Source organism: Panicum hallii, chromosome 5 (assembly GCF_002211085.1).
Source record: "Panicum hallii strain FIL2 chromosome 5, PHallii_v3.1, whole genome shotgun sequence".
Classification (NCBI taxonomy): Eukaryota; Viridiplantae; Streptophyta; class Magnoliopsida; order Poales; family Poaceae; genus Panicum; species Panicum hallii.
In genome coordinates, this window is record NC_038046.1 from 58,435,939 (window position 1) to 58,454,802 (window position 18,864).

At 52.1% G+C, this 18,864-nt stretch overlaps 3 protein-coding genes and 1 pseudogene across 3 annotated transcripts; all 4 read right to left on the reverse strand.

Annotated features, from left to right (window-relative positions):
- Nucleotides 1–384: 384 nt before the first annotated feature.
- On the reverse strand, nucleotides 385–2,020 carry LOC112895079 (GDSL esterase/lipase At5g45910-like). The gene is made up of 5 exons (XM_025962951.1): nucleotides 1,717–2,020; nucleotides 1,388–1,639; nucleotides 1,150–1,295; nucleotides 796–1,072; nucleotides 385–664 (listed from the first exon to the last, which is right to left on the reverse strand). Exons 1-5 carry the CDS (start codon nucleotides 1,973–1,975, stop codon nucleotides 441–443), a joined length of 1,158 nt encoding a protein of 385 aa, XP_025818736.1. The 5' UTR covers nucleotides 1,976–2,020; the 3' UTR covers nucleotides 385–440.
- Nucleotides 2,021–4,597: 2,577 nt separating this feature from the next.
- Nucleotides 4,598–7,790, reverse strand: LOC112892888 (annotated as a pseudogene).
- Nucleotides 7,791–9,877: 2,087 nt separating this feature from the next.
- On the reverse strand, nucleotides 9,878–11,436 carry LOC112892889 (GDSL esterase/lipase At5g45910-like). The gene is made up of 5 exons (XM_025959987.1): nucleotides 11,160–11,436; nucleotides 10,787–11,041; nucleotides 10,565–10,713; nucleotides 10,211–10,487; nucleotides 9,878–10,071 (listed from the first exon to the last, which is right to left on the reverse strand). Exons 1-5 carry the CDS (start codon nucleotides 11,434–11,436, stop codon nucleotides 9,878–9,880), a joined length of 1,152 nt encoding a protein of 383 aa, XP_025815772.1.
- Nucleotides 11,437–12,949: 1,513 nt separating this feature from the next.
- LOC112895700 (probable inactive receptor kinase At4g23740) lies at nucleotides 12,950–17,250 on the reverse strand. The gene is made up of 2 exons (XM_025963684.1): nucleotides 15,427–17,250; nucleotides 12,950–13,842 (listed from the first exon to the last, which is right to left on the reverse strand). Exons 1-2 carry the CDS (start codon nucleotides 17,240–17,242, stop codon nucleotides 13,187–13,189), a joined length of 2,472 nt encoding a protein of 823 aa, XP_025819469.1. The 5' UTR covers nucleotides 17,243–17,250; the 3' UTR covers nucleotides 12,950–13,186.
- Between the last annotated feature and the right edge of the window lie 1,614 nt (nucleotides 17,251–18,864).

The window sequence follows — 18,864 nt, forward strand, 5'->3', positions numbered from 1 at the left end:
GCTGGATAAAATGGTATTTTTGGGGCAGATTGCGGCTTATATAGCCTGTGGGGGGACCTCCCGCCCTACCAAAGGGCGGGATGCCCCTGAGCACAACATCCTGCCCTTTGGTTGGGCGGGATGCGCTCCCAGGGATCTCTTCGCGAAGAAATTGTTTGCGAAGAGGCCATCGGGGGACATCCCGCCCGCTGGGTGGGCGGGATGTCCCCGGCCCCACGCGTCCCGCCCTTTCAGCGGGCGGGAAGCACCCATTTCTCTAAATTTTCCCAACTGACACCCCTTTTTCGAATTTTAGTTTTTTTTAATCCCTTTTTTGAAAAAAAAAAGTCTCGCATTAAGCGGATTCAGCCCAAGACAACAAGACTGGGAATGGCTTCATCGGAGTGGTGCTCGAATTTATTTATTTTTTTGACGGACTCGTTCAACTTTTGGGGAATGGATTAATTTCCGGGACAAGCCCTCGCCTCCGAGCGCTGGATGCTGCTCAGCCAGCCGCCGGCGATGTGGCGGTTCGCCGCCTCCGTGAAGTGGACGCCGTCCCAGTACAGGGAGCCCGACGGGTCGCCGCACGTGGTCGCAAGCGGATCACCGCACAAGACGCTGCCGTTGTAGTTGTTCCTCCCGGGGCCTCCGCAGCAGACCGTCAGAACGTCGTCCCTGAACCCTGCAATAATCATAGGCACCGAGCTCGATCACCTTCTTCTTCAGCCACGCCAATCAGGCAGATCAGACGGCAAAAAATCTAGGTCAGCCAGATCCTATCCTATCCTATATCATTTCTGTGACAATACTGACCAAACTTGCGGGGCGACGCCACCATCTCCATGACGGGGCTGAAGAAATCGGCGCAGATGATCCTTGCGTGCGGGTGCTTGGCCCGGAGCTTCGCCATGGACGCCTGCAAGAGCGCGTTGTGGTGGCGCCCCAGCTCGTTCTGCGCTCTCAGGCAGCCGGTCCGGGAGTCGTATTCCGCCGGGCCGGCGTCAGGGAACATGGCGAGCACCGGCGGCGAGCATCCCGACGGGATCACCCCGGGCACCACCAAGGTCGTCGCGCCGTGCTTGATCAACCTCTGTCAGAAACTTGCAGTAGATAGTATCATCAGTCATGCCGCGAACAGAAATCAACAGGACCATATGTGATTGGTACCTCGACGGCCATTGAGATTTTCCTGACGACACGGGGAACGTAGGATCTGACCTCCCGGACGCTCTTCCTCTGGAAGGAGACGTGGTAGTCGTTGACTCCGAACTCCCCAACGAAGAAAAGGGATCCTCCGAAGAACTCCCTGCACTCTACACGCATCGAGATCCAAGCTACCACATGTCAGCATGTGTCGCCTGTACTTTTGTAGTATATCTGAATATCTGACGATAACATCATGGACCTTGGGTTGTGCGGCACAGGGAAGGCTTCAGCGACTCGAACCACTCCAGCTGCACGCCCAAGCTGCTGTTGAAGGGGAACTTGCTGGGGGCGCCGGGGATGTCCCTCTCGCGGAAGAACTCCACGTCGAGGGCGGTGGCGGCCCCGACGGCGAAGCTCGCGCCCTGGCGGAAGCGGCCGCCGTTCGCCGGCGAGGGGGAGGCGAACGGAGGGCCCAGGTACGGCGGGACGTACGGCAGCTCCAGGCTTTCGGCTGCATGCGATCGAGACGATCAGCAATGAGTGACTAGCGAATGAATCAAATGGTACAGGACGGCGCGGCGTGCGTACCGATGAAGTCGAGGATGAGCCTGCCGTCGGCGTTGCGGCCGGTGGGGCGGCCGAAGAAGGTGGAGCCGTAGGGCGGCCGCATCACGTGGTCGAAGACGGAGTACCAGGCGAACACAGCGGGGTTGTTCCCCGTGTCGGCGAAGGAATCGCCGAAGCTGAAGATGGAGTGGTAGCGGCGGTGGACGGAGGAGGAGGAGGTGGCTGGCTCCGGTGACGAGAGGAGGACGAGGGCACAGATTGCCAACGCGACGACCCGCATCTTGCTCCGGCCAGGAGCTAGCTAGTAGCGTCGTGCTTCTTTCGGTGCTGCAGGCCGGCATCGGCGACCTGCAGTTTGGAACCATCTTATATGCATTGCTTGCAGGATTAGCAGGCGACAGCGATGTCAAATTGAATTTGTTTAGTATGTCGCATGCTGCACAAGTACATGTTCCAGCGTACGCCAGACATATGTTATGAATTCATGATTCATCGGCATAGTTTTTGGATCAAGATTCCAATGGCAGCTTGCGGCATTTGACTTCGATGGTAGAGACTACCTGCGAGCACACAAGCAATGAAACATTGACTTGCAAAAGTTTAGGACTAGATAAGGCCCATGTGATTCATCAGACATCCAGTTTAAAAAATTCACAAGATTTACACATTTGAGAAAAATGCCAAATTAAACCAGATTTATGATACTGTCAAATTGTCAACCACAAGAGAAACTAAAACCTCAGTTTTACTGATAGCATACCGTTAAGATTATGAGAAGCAAGATCATCGAGTTTGGACTGAATTGTGCAGTTGCTTGCGCACTGACGGAAAGAGCGCCGTTTGAAACTTCTCTCCAAGAGTGGAGTGTTTCCTGTCTGTGTCTCGGATCGAGTTGCTGCGCCCGAGTTCTTTGTGACACTTGGAACTAGTCACTCTGAATGATCAGAGAGCTCGCTCAACCCTTGAACTGCAGAAAAGACTGAACTCGAAGCACTATCTGGTGGCCACGCGACACAGGTGAGGTGAGCACAAACTTTCCAGACATATTTCATGGAGATGGGGAGCACAACCTGTAATGGAAATTGTAATCCTCCTTCAGGATTTCAGATTTTAACACGAACATTGTAGGGAGAGATGGAAAAGATGAACCGATCGTGCTCCCGACTTGCCGCTGCAGCTTGGGTGGATGGGGATTCATGTCTTTCTTGCGTCGGCTACAGGATATCATCTTCGTCGTTGCGCTACCTCTTGCGGGGAAGATAAACCACGAGAAGGGCTTGCAGATGATCTCATGTCTTTCAGGCTTGAGTGTTCATGGCCGAGGGCCTCGAGCTCGACGCGGGTGCTGCGCCGCCGCCGCGTGCAGCCAACGGCCCACCGCCGCTGAAGGACAGCGAGAGAGCTCATCGGGCGGGCCCCGTCCAGTTCGGAGCAACGTGTGCGAGAGTTCTGGATGGAAGCTGCGACGGCGGATCGCCGGGAGTGGAGGACGAGGGATCCTTCTGAATAAGGAGGGTATATTTGTAAATAAATAGGAATCTTTCTGTAAAATATCGGATCGCGATTATCAGGGGTTTAGTGAAACATATTGGATCGCAAGGGGTCATATGTAAAATCTCAGGCCGGCTGCCGATGTGGCCGCGCTGCCACCGGTGGCGGCCACCAACCTCGTCCCTAAACATCCGGCGCCGCCTTCCTTCGACCGTGGCGCCGTCGACCCCCACGATCCCCGCTGATGGCACCACCTTCAGCTGGAGACCTGGAGTTGCCGCCGTTCCCGCGGCGCCTCGTCGGGCCACACCGCAGGAGCCGGGCGAGGGAAAGGATTTCTTCCTTCTGTTGCGACGGCGGTTCTGCGGGCGCGCGTTGATGTCGGCTGGCCCATGGGGGCCGGGGGGCCGAGCTCACCTCCATCCATGGCCCCCCTCTCCCCGGATTCGTCGGAACGGCAGTTCTGCCCGCTGGCCATCTGCAAATGTCTGACAAGCTGTTCTGACGGAAACTGCCGCGGAAGCAACTTGAGATTTGCTGCACAGCCAGAGCATCGCTCCATGGAAATGTGCACTGTATGCCTGTGATTGTGATGGGACCTGATGATAATCAACACGCATGCATCACTTGCCCCAGAAAGCAAAATCTTAAGCAGAGTCATGCAAGATGAAAAATCGACACGAGATGTTACCTGGCCGTTGGCAACTGCGATCTCCGAGTACATGAGCCGAATCGAGCTTGACGAAACATGGATGGCGAACATTGTAGAGGGTTGCGAACATTTATCTTCAGCGAGCAGTTCAGTGTGACACCGCATCCTTTCCGGCCAGGAGCTAGCGTCATGCTTCTTTTGGTGCTGCAGCCCGGCGTCGGCGACCTGTAGTTTGGAACCATCTCATAGGTCAATGCTTGCCGGATTAGTAGGCGCCGGCGATGTCAAACTGAATTTGCTCAGCATGTCGCATGCAGGCTGCAGCACAAGTACATCAGTACATGTTCCAGCGCACGGCAGACATATATCATTATTCATCGGCATAGCTCTGGATCAAGATTCTAATGGCAGCTTGCAGCATTTGACTTTGATGACAGAGACAACCTGAGAGAACAAAAGCAATGAAACATTGACCTGCAAAAGTATATGTGATAACAATGGAGCAGCGGAATAATCAAATTAGCAAACTGACTTCTCACAAGCATTTCACCGGATGAGCTGATAGGCTTCCAAATTGGTGAATTAGGAGCTGCACATCACAGTATAGGACGATATAGGGCCCATGTGATTCATCAGACATGCAGTTTCAAAAATTCCACAAGATTTACACATTTGAGAAAAACGCCAAACCAGATTTTGCAAAGAATCCTAAGCAACAAATTGGATATGCAAACATATAGCAGCACAAAGCCCTGGCAAAACATTCCGTACAGCAGACTCAGAATGTTTCCCAATCTTCCTGCCGTTAGCAGCCAATTATTCAGGCTTTTTAGAAGTTTGCTAAAAAAATGGCTTCTTAGAAGAACAAAATAACATCTTGGGCAACCTAATTATCACAGTATCTACTCTACTCAACCGAGTGTGGGTTGCAACAGTGTTTCAGTCTCGGGGCCAGGTCATTGGGGTGATCCATAAGTTGACGCGCTCGCTTTGCACATTTCGCCGCTGCTAGCTCTGTCCGAAGAACGAATGCTCCTCACCCAGCCGTCAAATGGACGCCGTCCCAGTACAAGGAACCAGACGGGTCGGTGCACGGAGTTGCATCTGGATCACCGCAGGCGACGCTGTCGTTGTAGTTGTACCTCCCGGGGCCGCCGCAGCAGACCGTCAGAGCATCTTCTCTGAACCCTGCAATTTGCAATCACAAGTCCAGCTCACATTTCTCTGAAAACAAAACACATCTCTGTTCTGTTCATCATCATGTCTATGTACGGAATTACAGATGCGAAGACCGGGGCTGCACTGACCGAATCTGCGAGGCGACTCGACCATCTCCATGATCGGGCCGAAGAAATCGGCGTAGATGATCCTGACATGCGGGTGCTTGATCTGGAGCTTGCGCAGGGCGTCCTTGAGCACCGAGTTTTGATGCTTCCCGAGCTCGTTGATCTCCTTGAGGCACCCTGTTCTAGAGTTGTAGTCTGCCGCGCCGGCACGGCCGGCGAATAGCGTCAGGATCGGCGGCGAGCATCCTGACGGGATCACCCCGGGAACCACCAAGCTCGTCGCGGTGCTTGACGATCAGCCTCTGTCCAAATCAGATCAGATCGCTAAAGGTTTCATCCACATCCTGATTGATGGAGTAAAGCAACAGTTTGCTGTGCGATTAATGGAGCACTCACCTCGATGGCCATTGAGATGGTCTCGATTACGTCAGGAACGAGGGATCGGACCTGCTGCACGCTAAGCTTCTTCAGGGACAGGTGGTAGTCGTTGACCCCGAACTCGCCCACGAAGAAGAGGGATCTGCCGAAGAACTCGCACTCTGCGGCACGATCGATCATCAGATTCATGCTTATGATCTAGCTAATAATCTGATCACCGTCGCGTCGCTAATGCCTAAATCGAATCTAATTGCTGGCCGATATGATTGACCCTGGGATGTGGCGCACAGCGAAGGCTCCAGTGCCTCGAACCACTCCAGCTGCACGTTGAGGCTGGTGTTGATGGCCAGCTTGCCGGCTATGCCCCTCGCGTGGTAGAACTCGGCGTTCAGGGTGGTGGCGCCGGCGACGGCGAAGTTGGCGCCTTGGCGGAAGGAGCTGCCGTTTTGAGCCAGGGACGGCGGGACGAGCGGCAGGCCCAGGGTTTGGGCTTGAAGCAGAGCAATCGACTGTCAGTCCGTAACTAGCGCGCTAACCAAGCAGGCGTGCGCACTGCGAACATGGCAGGTGCTGACCGACGAGGTCGAGGATGACCCGGCCGTCGGTGGTGCGTCCGGTGGGGCGGCCGAAGAAGGTCTCGCCGTAGGGCGGCCGCATGACGGTGACGGGGACGGAGTAGCGCGCGAAGGCGATGGGCTTGTTGCCGGTGTCGGCGAAGGAGTCGCCGAAGCTGAAGATGGAGTCGTAGCGCCGCCCGCTGCCCGCCGAGGCGGCCGGTCCCAGCGCCGCTAGGTGGAGGAGGAGCGCCGCGGCGCACGGCAAGCGCCTGCTTATCTTGACGACGGTGACAATGAACGGGCAGGATCGTGTCAACGGACGCTAAATAAAAATCGAACCGAACTGCTAGCATCCAGACGTCCGACGACGGACGCTCCTAAAGCTATCTCATCGAAGTTAGAAACATTATTAGCTCACGTTGCATGCAACATTTGCATCATCTTAAGCTCAAACCGAGCTGTACTTTTGATGTACACCCCGCGCCACCAAACATGAAGCAAAATCCCATAAAACAAGTCACGTACCACCACGAAATCATCACTATTTCTGCCCTCCCTATAACCATATTTTAAAATGAATAAATAAGGTAAGTGGCAGATGATAACATTCCAAACCCTAATAAAAACATTGGAACATGAATCATCTATTACAAGTTGCAACGTCACAAATCCGCTACTGTAGCATCTCTCGAATCAACCACTGTGAAAATTTCTCTTACAATGTTGCAAACATATAAAAAATTATATTGCAACATTAAGACATAATGCATGCAACATCCTGCAGACATATAGTAGATGGAATAAGAACAAAGACCCAACACGATAAGAACAGAGCCGAAATAAATAAATTAAACATCCGATTGACTTGCTTGGAACACACGTAACCTTGCAGATCTAAGTGCCCAGATTGATATCTCTGCTGCTGAACCACTATTGAGAAGAAGCACGCCTGTGGGTGTGAAGGCTGCCAAGGGCTGACGCCCAAGCAGTTGAGGCCTAGTGTGAACGTCTTTCTCCAATTGCAAGAAACAAACATAAGAAACCACCCCTGTACCCCAAAAACTACTGTACCGTTTGGCTATTTGAGAGCACACTTTAATGAAAATCAGGTGGGAAGCCTTCCGCTATTGACCATAAAAAAATATATCTCCATATCAATTGATTAAGATATTAGTTATCTCTCAATCATCCTCTCTCTCCACTTTATCTTATCCCTTCTCCCCAACCCTTTCTTCTTTCACTTCCGGCTCCACCAGCGCACCAGCCGCCCAGCCCTCCCCAACCCCACCGGCGCGGGTGCTGGCGCCTCCCACCGCCGTCGTCGCTGTCGACTCCCCGGCCCCGGCGCCGGCCCAACCGCCGTCACCCGCCGCCTGGCCGGTGGCGCCCCTGCCACCGCGCCTCGCCGCCCCAGCGCCCGCCTCCTCCACCAGTCGGCCTGTCGCCGCCGGCCCTCCCTCTATGGCCGGCGGCGAGCAACCACCTCCCAGCAACCGCGAACCCCTAACCCCGGAACCCTAATCTCGCCAGAATCTCACCAGAGTTGGAGAAGAAGAAGGGATGGGGTGAAGAAGGGTGAGGTGGGGCTCTATTTCACATCGATTGATAAAAAACCCAAAACTCAACAGTTGACAAGGAGCAAATCTGAAAAACCATCAAGCTTGAAGTATCAATCACAAAAAATGCTCCAAAGTATTGTCTTCCCACTACTACACAAACATCTTTCGTCATCCTTATTTGTCCCGTCTAGTTTTGGGCCTAGAACTGATGAAGGCTTTAGTTCCGGATCCAACGGTTAGGGAACGGTGGGGAGCTTTAGTCTCGGTTGGAGCCACCAACCGGGACTAAAAGTCACCCATTAATCCCGGTTGGTGGCTCCAACCGGTACTAAAAGTTCTAAACATTTAGTTCCGGATGCTAACATCAACTAGGACTAAAGGATGACTCTTTAATTTCTGTTGGTGGCTCCAACCTGCACTAAACGTCTTTTACGGGTTAGTTTAAAAAGAAGGCATCCTATTCAAAACCACGTATGCTGTGTAGGTGGAGTGGTAAAGAAGCTGTGCGTGAGGCAAGAGGTCTCTAGGTTCGAATTCTAGGAACGGAGTAAATTTTTTATCTTTCTATAAACCTTTAGTCCCAGGACTAAAGAGGATTGGGAAGCGGGACTACTAGATGATTCTGTATTAGTGGATTCTTTCCGGATTGAGTCTTTGCTCAACTACAGCAGAGCTTCCATGGTCCATCATGGTGGACAGACATCAAAGCTTCCACGATCACTCAGGGGAGAGAAAGGGAAAGGAGTTGACTAGATCCACTTGGGATGGAGCAGCAGGGAGAGGTATCGGACTCGGAGAGAGAGCGCATTTAGTGGGAGCCTTAGGTTGTAGTATGGAGCAGTAGAAAATGTTGGTGAAAGAGGAAGGAGAAACCGTAGTAGCAGGTGAAAAGGATAAGGTAGCCGAATGTAAAAAACAAGAAACTAATTAGAATGAAGTAAAATTTCGAGTCCAATGCTTCATGCGACTGCTTGGCTGGCCGTCTGGTACACGCGTCCAATACCCATACCAGGCGTCCGACCTTGGATCAAAGCATTACCGAAAATGGAATGTGTTTGGAACACTTTGCATGTGGGGTCGACATGTAGTCGTAGAAAATTCATGCAAAACATGAGAAGAGTAGTTTAAAACCATCGCACTGGTGGTATGGATTGGAACATCTGATCAGTCCATGGGCTGCTAGCTCACGAGCTCGGGGAGCCATAACTCTCTTTGTAGTTTGTACTAAAACGTTGAAGGGTTCACCTCGAGACACCGTTGTGGATTCACATCCAGAAAAGGTGCTACGATGGGAAGGGGTAACAGATGGTGAATCGCGCTCGCTAGCAAGAGCTTCTATAGAGACGGGAGATTGGGAGAAGGGTGAGCAGAGGCTTCTCGGGGACACCACGACCGGAGCAAGGAAGACTGTAGATATAAGGGGTGTATGGATCTATGTAACTAAAGTTTAGTCCCATCACGTCGGATATTTATACACCAATTAGAAGTATTAAATGTATGCTAATTATAAAATTAATTGTATAAATAGAGATTAATTCGCGAGATGAATTTATTAAATCTAATTAGACCATGGTTTGACAAAGTTGTGCTACAGTAAACATGTGCTAATCATAGGCTAATTAGCATCAATAGATGCATCTCGATAATTATCCGTGACTTATTCAATTAGTTTTGCAATTAGCCATTATTTAGTCCATCTAATCAGTGTTAAAAGAGAGAATTAAAGTTTAGTCCCTAAGATCCAAACGGGTACTCCCTAGATAGAAACGGTGATGAGAGACCCTTTGGTATGGCTCCGCCGGAAACAGCTTCAGCTCCATGCTATAGTAAAGTGTAATGTAGCGATACTGCTTTGCACTATTCTGCACTGTAGCAAAGAGCCAGAACAGGTCTAAAATGAACTACAGGAGTGCGCTACAGGATATGGAGCCGAAGCACACCGGAGCTCTCCCAAATAAGGCCGAAGATTTAAGGGTGCGGAAATTTGTGTGCAGCAGAGGGGTTGAAATACAGGAGTGCGCTAGGCAGACAGAGATATAATTGAATTTTCGCTACTGGAACTAAACAAAATCTACAAATTTTCACTACTCGAAAACAGTTCAAAAACATTAAACATGTCCAGTTCAAAAACGAGCGTTTTCGATTCTATGATATGAACAATAATCTTCTAATAATACGGAAAAAAAATCCTTATCGAGCTAGGACACGGCTCAGCCTCTCACCCGAGCTCGATCGGACGGCTTATGAATACCTCCCATCCTAACTTATGCTGCTCAGCCAGGTGCTGGAGATGTGGCGGTTAGCTGCCTCCGTGAAATGGACGCCGTCCCAGTAGATGGAGGCAGACGGGCGGCTGCACGTCGTTGCGTTCGCGTCGCCGCAGGGAACGCTGACGTTGTAGTTGTACCTCCCATGGCCGCCGCAACACACCGAGAGAACGTCTTCTCTGAACCCTGCAGGTGGTCACGCACGCACGCATGCATCACATCAGTGTCAGCAGCTTGAAGGCTCCAAATCCTCTTGCTGCTACAGTCTAAATCTAACAGCGCGATCTGCGATGGAAGGAAGATGCTGCTACGAGCAAGTACTGACCGAGCTTGCGAGGCGACTGGACCATGTCCATGACGGGGCCGAAGAAATCGGCGTAGATGATGCTGACGCCGGGGTGCTTGGCGCGGAGGTCCTTGAGCGACTCCTGCAGCGCCGCGTTGTGGTGCCGCCCTACCTCGTTGTGCTTCAGCATGCAGCCGGTCCTGGCGTCGTACCCGGCCGGGTCCGCCTCCGGGAACAGGAAGAGAACCGGCGGCGAGCACCCCAGCGGGATGACGCCAGGAACCACCAGAGCCTTCGCGCCATGCTTGATCAGCCTCTGCACCGGATTTCCGGTGGGTTATAGTTAGATGAATAACACTCCGATGATCATGCATGTACAATTCATACCAGTACCTCGATGGCCTGACGGATGATCTCCACGATGGACGGCACGACAACGGATCTGATGTCCTGAAGGCTCATCTTCCCGAAGGAGAAGAGGTAGTCGTTGACCCCGAACTCGCCCACGAAGAACAGGGATCTGCCGAACAACTCCTCGCACTCTGCATGCACACGCGCGCTCGGTCACTTTCGATCGAATCGTTGCTGCGTCGTCGTACGCGTACGTGTACGTACCTTGGGTCGTGCGGCACAGGGAGGGCTTCAAGAGCGACTCGAACCACTCCAGCTGCACGCTCAGGCTGGCGTTGAGAGGGAACTTGCTGGGGGCGGGGAGGAGGCCCCGAGACCGGAAGAACCCGGCGTCCAGCGCGGTGGCGCCGCCGACGGCGAGGCTTGCGCCTCGCCGGAAGCTGCTCGCCGGCGGCGGCGGCGGGGAGCCGAACGGCGGGCCCAGGTAAGGCGGGACGTACGGCAGCCCGAGGGCTTCGGCTGCACATATATACACGTAGACAGTCGTACTCCAAATTAAAACCATCAGTTCGATCTCTACAAATGACTCATCATGTGTGTGGTGGCATTGCGGATTGAGCGACGCATGCATGTTTACCGATGAAGTCGATGATGAGGCGGCCGTCGCAGTTGCGGCCGGTGGGGCGGCCGAAGAAGGTGGTGCCGTAGGGCGGCCGCGTGACGGGGTCGGGGATGGAGTACCAGGCGAACACGGCGGGGTTGTTGCCGGTGTCGGTGAAGGAGTCGCCCAGGCTGAAGATGGAGTCGTAGCGCCGCCGGGCACCGGGGGCGCTAGAGGAGGCGGCCAATGCCGACGCGGGCTCCCACGGCCAGAGGAGGACGAGCACGACGGTGGCACACTGCAGGGACCTCATCGGCATCATCTTGCTCCGCCCGCCGTAGATGGACGAAGAACCGATCGAGCCGGGAGCGCGTGAGGTGTCACTGCTTCTTGATCTGGTGCTGCGAGCACTCCGGCCGGCGGCACAACGCAAAGATGACTTGGAACGATGCATGCATGGCCGCCGGCGTATCGCGCTCCCGAAAAGAAGATACTGCCAACTTTTAAGGAAACTAGCCCATCAAACTATCAACCTATACTTCCGCACGAACTAATTAGAATTAATATAAAACAAGACTTACAGCTAATAGTATAATTATCTATGTCACGTCCTCTTTCATCTATTAAATATTCTAACACATACTCTACAATATATATATTTATTATTATTTAGTTACAATAGATTTTATTTTACATCACATGTGTGTTTGATATATATCTAATTGAACCATTTGTTTGTCAATTAGTATTCTTATCTCTTCCACATACATGAATACACGATGACACATATCGTGGGTAGTATTTTTAAATAAAAATAAATTGTTAATAATAATAGAAATAGTAATTTAGAATTTTATATTGGTGCACTTTAGTATTTTATTATAATTATATAATTTAGTTTCAGATTTATGGGTTACTTTAACTTTTAATAATAACATAATTGGATAATTTATATACAAATTTAGAGGGTTATTTGTATTATTTTTATGATGGCATAGGTGAGTAATTTATATGATAGATTCTTTTTTTATAATGGCAAAGATGGTAATTTAGATACATAGTTAGAGGGTTACTTTATTTTCATAATGGCAGAGGTAGGTAATTTATTAGAAAAGATAACAGATCCAATGACTATTATGATTAGAGTTGTCGGATTGATGGCCGGATGTTTCTGATTTTTGTGAGAATTTTTAAAATTTCTCTCTATTTTTCTAGAGTGTTCACCTAAGATTTTAATTGGCTTCACGTGGAGGCTTCAAAAGAAGCCTCCAATTAGTAATAGTAAGAAGATGTACTCCAGATAAGGAAACAAATGAACATTTTTTAAGCCTGCTATTTAAAGTATGGCTTCCTAGATGGTGGAGTAAAAAATCACTTGCCTTGAATAGCCAAAAGCATCTTAAATTTGGAATGTAGATTTAAAATTTAACATGGAATTGGATGTCCAACCCATCAAAGGGATACGTTTTTTTTAAAAAAAGAATCAAAGGGATACGATTGGGTTTACATTTTTGTTTGAGGGGTACGATTGGGTTTACATAGCCTGCCACTTCGAGCATAGACGTGGACTGCTTTTCTTGAGAGGAAGCATAGACGTGGACTTGAACGGGGCACACCGTGAGCTCCGCTTTCAAAGAGACAAACCTGGGCCGGCCACGAGAGAAGCCCATGGGCCATAGATCAAGCCCACAAAATCAAATCAACACACCTACTCAGCCCACGTGCAAGTGCATCAGATTGGATCTAGCAAATAGCAATGCAAACGAACCCGAAGAAGCAACAAGCAAGGAAGCACTGAACAGCATCAAATGAAGTGTCAGCAGATCAGACATCAGCTTTTTCTTCCTTAGCTTAGAGAGATAATCAGCAGCGAGCAATTGCTGCCTGCGTAATCGAACCACGTCCACATGACATTCTGTTACAATTCCGTAACATGGAATCTTAACACAAAAGAATGGTACAGCACCCGCCGGAGCACAGAACCGACCCCATCCGTGCTCCCAACCGTGCAGAGACACAGGAACAACGAATACCAGCAGCAAGCATCCAATGAACTCACTCGCTCATTGCGCTGCCGACGAGCTCTCCGCCCCGTTCTGGGCTGCTTCCACTGCCGGGGTGGACGCCTCCGTCGACGGCCGCGTCCCAGTGTCGCCCCTCCGCACCTCCTCGATCGTCCTCACCACGTCCGCCATCTTGGGCCGCCGCTCCGGGGTCCTCGACACGCATGCCATGGCGATCTGGAGCATCTCCACCATCTCCTCCTCGATGTTGGGGTACCGCAGAAGCTCGCCGTCAAACACTTCAGCGGTCCACTCCTCCCGGACGACGGACTGCACCCACCGCACCAGGTGGATGACCTCGCTGCCGCCACCGGTTATCTGGACAGGCGACTTCCCCGTGAGGAGCTCCAGTATGAAGACGCCGAAGCTGTAGACGTCTGAAGACTGTGACGCTTTCCTCGTGTCAGTGACCTCTGGCGCGCAGTACCCTAGAGAACGGGACCTTGCGGTGATCGGGTTCATCAGTGATGCCAAGCCGAGGTCCGAGATGCAGCCGTAGTCGTGGCTGTTGATGAACACATTGGAGGCCTTGATGTTGCCATGAACAAATTTCCCGTTGTTCTCGGTGTGAATGTGCGTGATTCCTCTTGCTGCTCCCAGGGCAATCTTTAACCTGGTTTGCCAGTCCAGAGGTGTTCTGTCCTCTCCCCTCTTCCCTGAAAGCACATAAAAGGAGCAGACTTATGAGATGTATGTCGTCTTCAATCATATAAAGCGTTTAAACGTCAGATAATGACTAGATGAAAACAGTATAATCAATGTCTGTTTTCTGGACAAAATAGTACTCCATATAGCCTAAATATCTATAATCAAGTGTTCCTACAGTGAAAATTACTTCTACTGTTAGTTGCAGTGCTCCGTCATGATATGATACATAACTACACAATTGCAAATTGTTCATGCATAGATATCTAACAGTGGTCCACCTCTGGTCCAGATTCTGACACTGAAATGGCGGAATGGGCCATGATAGTGCACACCAACGCCAACAAATTTTAGGATTTACCAATTAAACTTGAGAAGATTAACTTTATAGCAGGTGACAGCACGCAACTACTTCCTAGTGCCTACGTAGTGCATCTTTCATCCATTTTTCTTCCTCAGTTACAGCTATTTTTCTATGCCTATAACTATTTATAAACTCCTCTTTTCTTTGTAGTTAGTATATTATTGACATCATATGGTTACAAACTAATTACCCATGCAGTTTGAAACTCAAGTTCCACGACATCATGTGATTTAAGTACACATGAACTTCATCAACAAGATTTCACTGTCTGCTTAACCTCATGGGATGACACAGGAAACAGATTGTCTTGCTGCTAAGATGGCACTGATGTGACCAGAGTTGACCACCTTACACCAAGCATTCAATGTGAACTTGAATTGAAACGGCTTAAAGTTTCAAGACACATCGCAAGTGACTGACAGCTAAGCTATGCGCCAAACAGCTAGATCTAGATGAACACAGGAAATTAATATAGGACAGCAAGTCAATAAACCAGAATTAAGAAAGAAATCAGCAGCACGTGCTACTTTCGGTTAACCAAAGCACAGAACACTAAAGTTCATCTTTTCCTTAAAATAGTGAAATAAGGTAAGAAAAAAAAATGGCATGTTCAACTGAGGAAACCATTCCCGTTCGTTGTCAATGTAATGCCACATAACGAAAAAATTGTCACCGTAGAAAAGGGAGCAGATATTGACTGATATGATCAAAAGAGAGAAAAGCGCAGAGAAGAGTTATTTTCAAATATAATGGTCAAAAGGCCTCAAGTGCTATGGTCAGAAAATTGAACGAAATGTGAACCTAGACAATAAACAGAGCACGAACAAGGACCTACTCCACATTTGATAGCCTTTTCATCCTGCATTACCTTTACCATTAACCCCCAATCCTGATTGTCCATCCTAAAATCCAATCTGATAAAGTCAACCGAACTTTGCTGCACTAAACAAACAGTTATCTTATTGAACCATTAACCCCTTCCCAAACAACAAGCAACATCGCATCTCCAGGTCACCATAATGACACTCCACATTACAAAATTTTCTTCCTTTTAAATTGCAGCATCTCCTAACGCATTTCTTAAGTGCCACTTCTCTGTCAATACCATCATTGCTATGGTTGTAACTTTGTAACGCACAAACAAACAGTGGTACTTATGAAGCAAATTGCAATATCCAAATTGAGCACTGAAAGTGGCACAAGAAGGAGAGGTTGGAAGCAAGAATCATACCATGAAGCATGTTGGATACACTTCCCCTGCTAAAGTAATCATACACGAGCAGCTTCTCGTCCTTGGAGTAGTAGTAAGCACGGAGCTCAACGACGTTGTCATGGCGAATCCGGCCGACCAGCTCCATCTGCTGCTCGAACTCTCTCCGGCCGGCATTGACATCCTTAAGCCTCTTGACCACGACGGTGGTCGCATCCTCGAGCACCGCCCGGTACGCCGTCCCGAACGCGCCCTTCCCGAGGACCTCGGCAGAGGCCCGGAGCAGGTCCTCCAGGTCGAACGCCAGCGACGGTCCCTCGAAGAACACCATCCGGTTGCCGTCCCCGGCCTTGCCAATGACGGCCTTGGACTCGGGCGACTCCCTCCCCATCTTGTCCCCGCCCTTCCCGGACGCCGCGCCGCCCATCTCGTCGCCGCCGTCCCTGTTGCAGAAGGCAATGAGGGACACCGCGACGACGGCGAACACGAGGACGCAGCCGCCGACGGTAATGGCGAGGATGGCCGCCTCGCTGAGCCGCACTCGCTTCCTTGCGGGTGCGCCGGTGGCAGGCGGGGTCAGCGGCGAGGGAGGCGGGAGCGCCGTCGGCGACACTGGCTCCGACGACCGCGTGACATTGTTCCCGTCGAACGCGGCGTCCGCGAACCTAAGGAGGGAGCCGGGCACGGGGCCGTCGAGGTGGTTGTTGGAGAGGTTGAGGTACTGGAGCGCCGGGAGGCCGAGGTCCGGGACCCGGCCGGAGAGCGAGTTGTTGGAGAGGTTGAGCGCGACGAGGTGGGTGAGGTTGGAGAGCGTGCCGGGGATCCCCCCGTCGAAGCGGTTGTAGGAGAGGTCGAGCACCTGGAGGGTGCGCAGCCCCGCGAGCCCCGCGGGGATGGCGCCGGAGAAGGCGTTGCGCTGGAGGTGGAGCCCCGCGAGCGCGGGGAGGCCGAGGAGGTCCGCGGGGAACGGGCCGGAGAGGTTGTTGGCGCGGAGGCTGAGCAGCTGCAGCGCGTTGAGGCGGCCCAGCGTGCCGGGCGGGACGGCGCCGGAGAGGCCGAGGCCCGGGAGGTGCAGCGCGACGACGCGGGCGCCGTCGGCGCTGCAGGTGACCCCGGTCCAGCCGCCGCGGGCGGCGCAGGCGAGCGGGGTGGCGGGCCAGTTGATGCGCGCGCGGGCGGCGCCGCCGCGGCCCACCCCCGCGAGGAAGGCCAGCAGCGCCGCCTTGTCGGCGTCGGGCTCGGCCGACGCGACGCGGAGGCGGCAGCAGCAGAGCAGGAGCGCGAGCGCCGCCGCCGCCACGCGGAGCGGCGGCCGCGGCGTCATGGTGTTGGCGGTGGCGGTGGCGGTGGGGGAGGAGTGTTGGTTGGATCTGAGCGGAGCGGAGTAAGAGCACGCCACGGGAGGGGGAGCCGTGAAGGGAGGGGGTCTGGAAGAGAGGAGGAGAGTGAAGAGGAGGAGGTGGCAGGGCAGCTCTGGTGTGGTAGCTACTAGCCTGGGCTTGGCGTTGGGGAAGCGAGCGCTGGAGGCGGGGAGCGGGGTGGAGGGTTCCGCGGCTCGGGCGGCGTGGGCTGTCCCGGCGCAGGGTGCGCCGCTCCCCTCGGTCCCTCCCGGCTGGGGCGCGGTGGTTTTGCTGGATTTTCTGCTCTGCTGCTGCATGTGAGGTGAGGAGGGGAGGAGTGGTGGTGGGGTGATGGGAGTCGTGGCGCTTGGGGGCGTCGGCGGCCTCGCGCTCGCCGGTGCGGGCTCGGCAAGTGACGGCACGTTCAGCGAATTCCCATGTGCCCCTGCCCTCTGCCTGGGTGGCGCCATGGAATTGGCGAGCCAGAGCCAGAGCATTTCTTGTTGGGCGGATCTGCCTGCCGTTCCTACTCCGAATTCTTCTTCTGTTCAGATTCCTGGCATCCTCGCCTCGGTTGTGGAAGCAAGGGCATTAACATACGCGTTGTTTGGTGATCCGATCCGGTAATCTTAGCATTTGTTTAATCAGCCAGGTGACGATGTGACTAGCACAAGCTTTGCTCTTCCATCCACATGAGCGGTATGTTGCTGTGTTAGCACAAACTAACAGGATCACCTCTCAGCAGAATTCAGAAAACTAGTGGTGATTCAGAGACAACGGGAGCAGTAGAAACGTAGCGATGTTCGGATTAGGTCGGCGGGAAACGAGAGGGGTATGAATGAATCCAATCCAGCGCTGGAAAAAGACGGCAGCGGTGCCTGCAGTGTGGGCGATGATGATGGCATCCATCCATCCATCCAGCTGATGAGAGCTGCTGGCCGTTGGCTTTCACTTTTCCTTTTCTTTTTGTCAGGGTCAGTCAAAGTTCGTTTGTCTGTTTGAACATCCGAAGCCAAGCGCCAAGGGCCAAGGCACCCGACGACGAACTGACCAACACCGTCACCTCTCTAACTCTGGGAGAGAAAAGAAAGAAAGCTCTTCTCTTGCAGCATGGTTGTGCCTTGTGGGGCTCTGCCATAGCATCAGCACGGTGGCGTGGCATCACGGGGGCGATCATGCGTGCCAGAGCGAACCGGTAGCATGAGGACACAGGAGCAGCTCGCTTGGTTTTGGTTTGGGGCTAACAGAAAAAAAAGGTTATTAGCTTACGAGTGCTGTAGCCTCTTCCGGGGCTTCATCATCAATCTTAAAAACCTAGCTAGAAAAGACGGCTACGCACCGTACTTGCGCTAACTAATCGCCTCGCAATGATGGGGGTGCGCCTCGCTAATTATTGCTTGCTGGGGCTGCCGGTTTTGGGGATAGTTTACAGGGCGATCCAGCACTAGTTTGGCGCCGCCGCTGACCATACATACAGACTATACCATACCATATCATACAGCAGTACAGTGCCAGCTGACAGAGAAGCAAGCATGTACGTACGTACGTACGTACGTATGTATGTATGTACGTAAGTACGTACGATCTGAAGAAGCTGACATTTAATTTGTTACGGAATGATTGATGAAGGACCAAGAATGCAGGCTGTACTGTACGAATACGTGCATTGCCACCCAACGGGATGATGGAGGAGTACCTCTGTTACTCCTGCTAGGGGTGTGAGAGAGAGGTGAGGTGAAGAACCTTCTCTCTCTTTTCTTTTTCTTTCTCTCTTTTCTTCTTTTCGAAGAACCGAGCGATGCAATGATCGACTTTGGTCAGCAGCGTAGCATGTTTTCTTTTTTGAAGGAAAAAAAAAGTAGCATAGCATGCGTGTAAGGTGCCACGACGGGGATTCGAATGTCACCCTGGTCCTGTCACGTATGTCTTCTGTCTGGAGGTGAGGTGAGGGCTGACATTTCCCTTTCAGCGTGGAGCATCCCCCAGCAACAGTAACCTTTTGGCAACCAAGTGATTCGATTCGATTCCTACCTGCGCCACAGCACCGCCAGCTTCGACAATGCAATCACGCAATGCTAGACCACTGACCACCTGCAGCCTGCAGGCTGCAGTGACAAGC

Coding starts and splice junctions, on each gene's coding strand:
- LOC112895079 (XM_025962951.1), bottom strand. CDS start 1,975: ATGCGGGTCGTCGCGTTGGCAATCTGTGCCCTCGTCCTCCTCTCGTCA. Junction 1,296..1,387: donor CCTGTGCCGCACAACCCAAG/GTCCATGATGTT, acceptor CGATGCGTGTAG/AGTGCAGGGAGTTCTTCGGA. Junction 665..795: donor GGCGTCGCCCCGCAAGTTTG/GTCAGTATTGTC, acceptor TGATTATTGCAG/GGTTCAGGGACGACGTTCTG.
- LOC112892889 (XM_025959987.1), bottom strand. CDS start 11,436: ATGAGGTCCCTGCAGTGTGCCACCGTCGTGCTCGTCCTCCTCTGGCCG. Junction 10,714..10,786: donor CCTGTGCCGCACGACCCAAG/GTACGTACACGT, acceptor GTGTGCATGCAG/AGTGCGAGGAGTTGTTCGGC. Junction 10,488..10,564: donor TCATCCGTCAGGCCATCGAG/GTACTGGTATGA, acceptor AATCCGGTGCAG/AGGCTGATCAAGCATGGCGC.
- LOC112895700 (XM_025963684.1), bottom strand. CDS start 17,242: ATGCTCTGGCTCTGGCTCGCCAATTCCATGGCGCCACCCAGGCAGAGG. Junction 13,843..15,426: donor TGTATCCAACATGCTTCATG/GTATGATTCTTG, acceptor ATGTGCTTTCAG/GGAAGAGGGGAGAGGACAGA.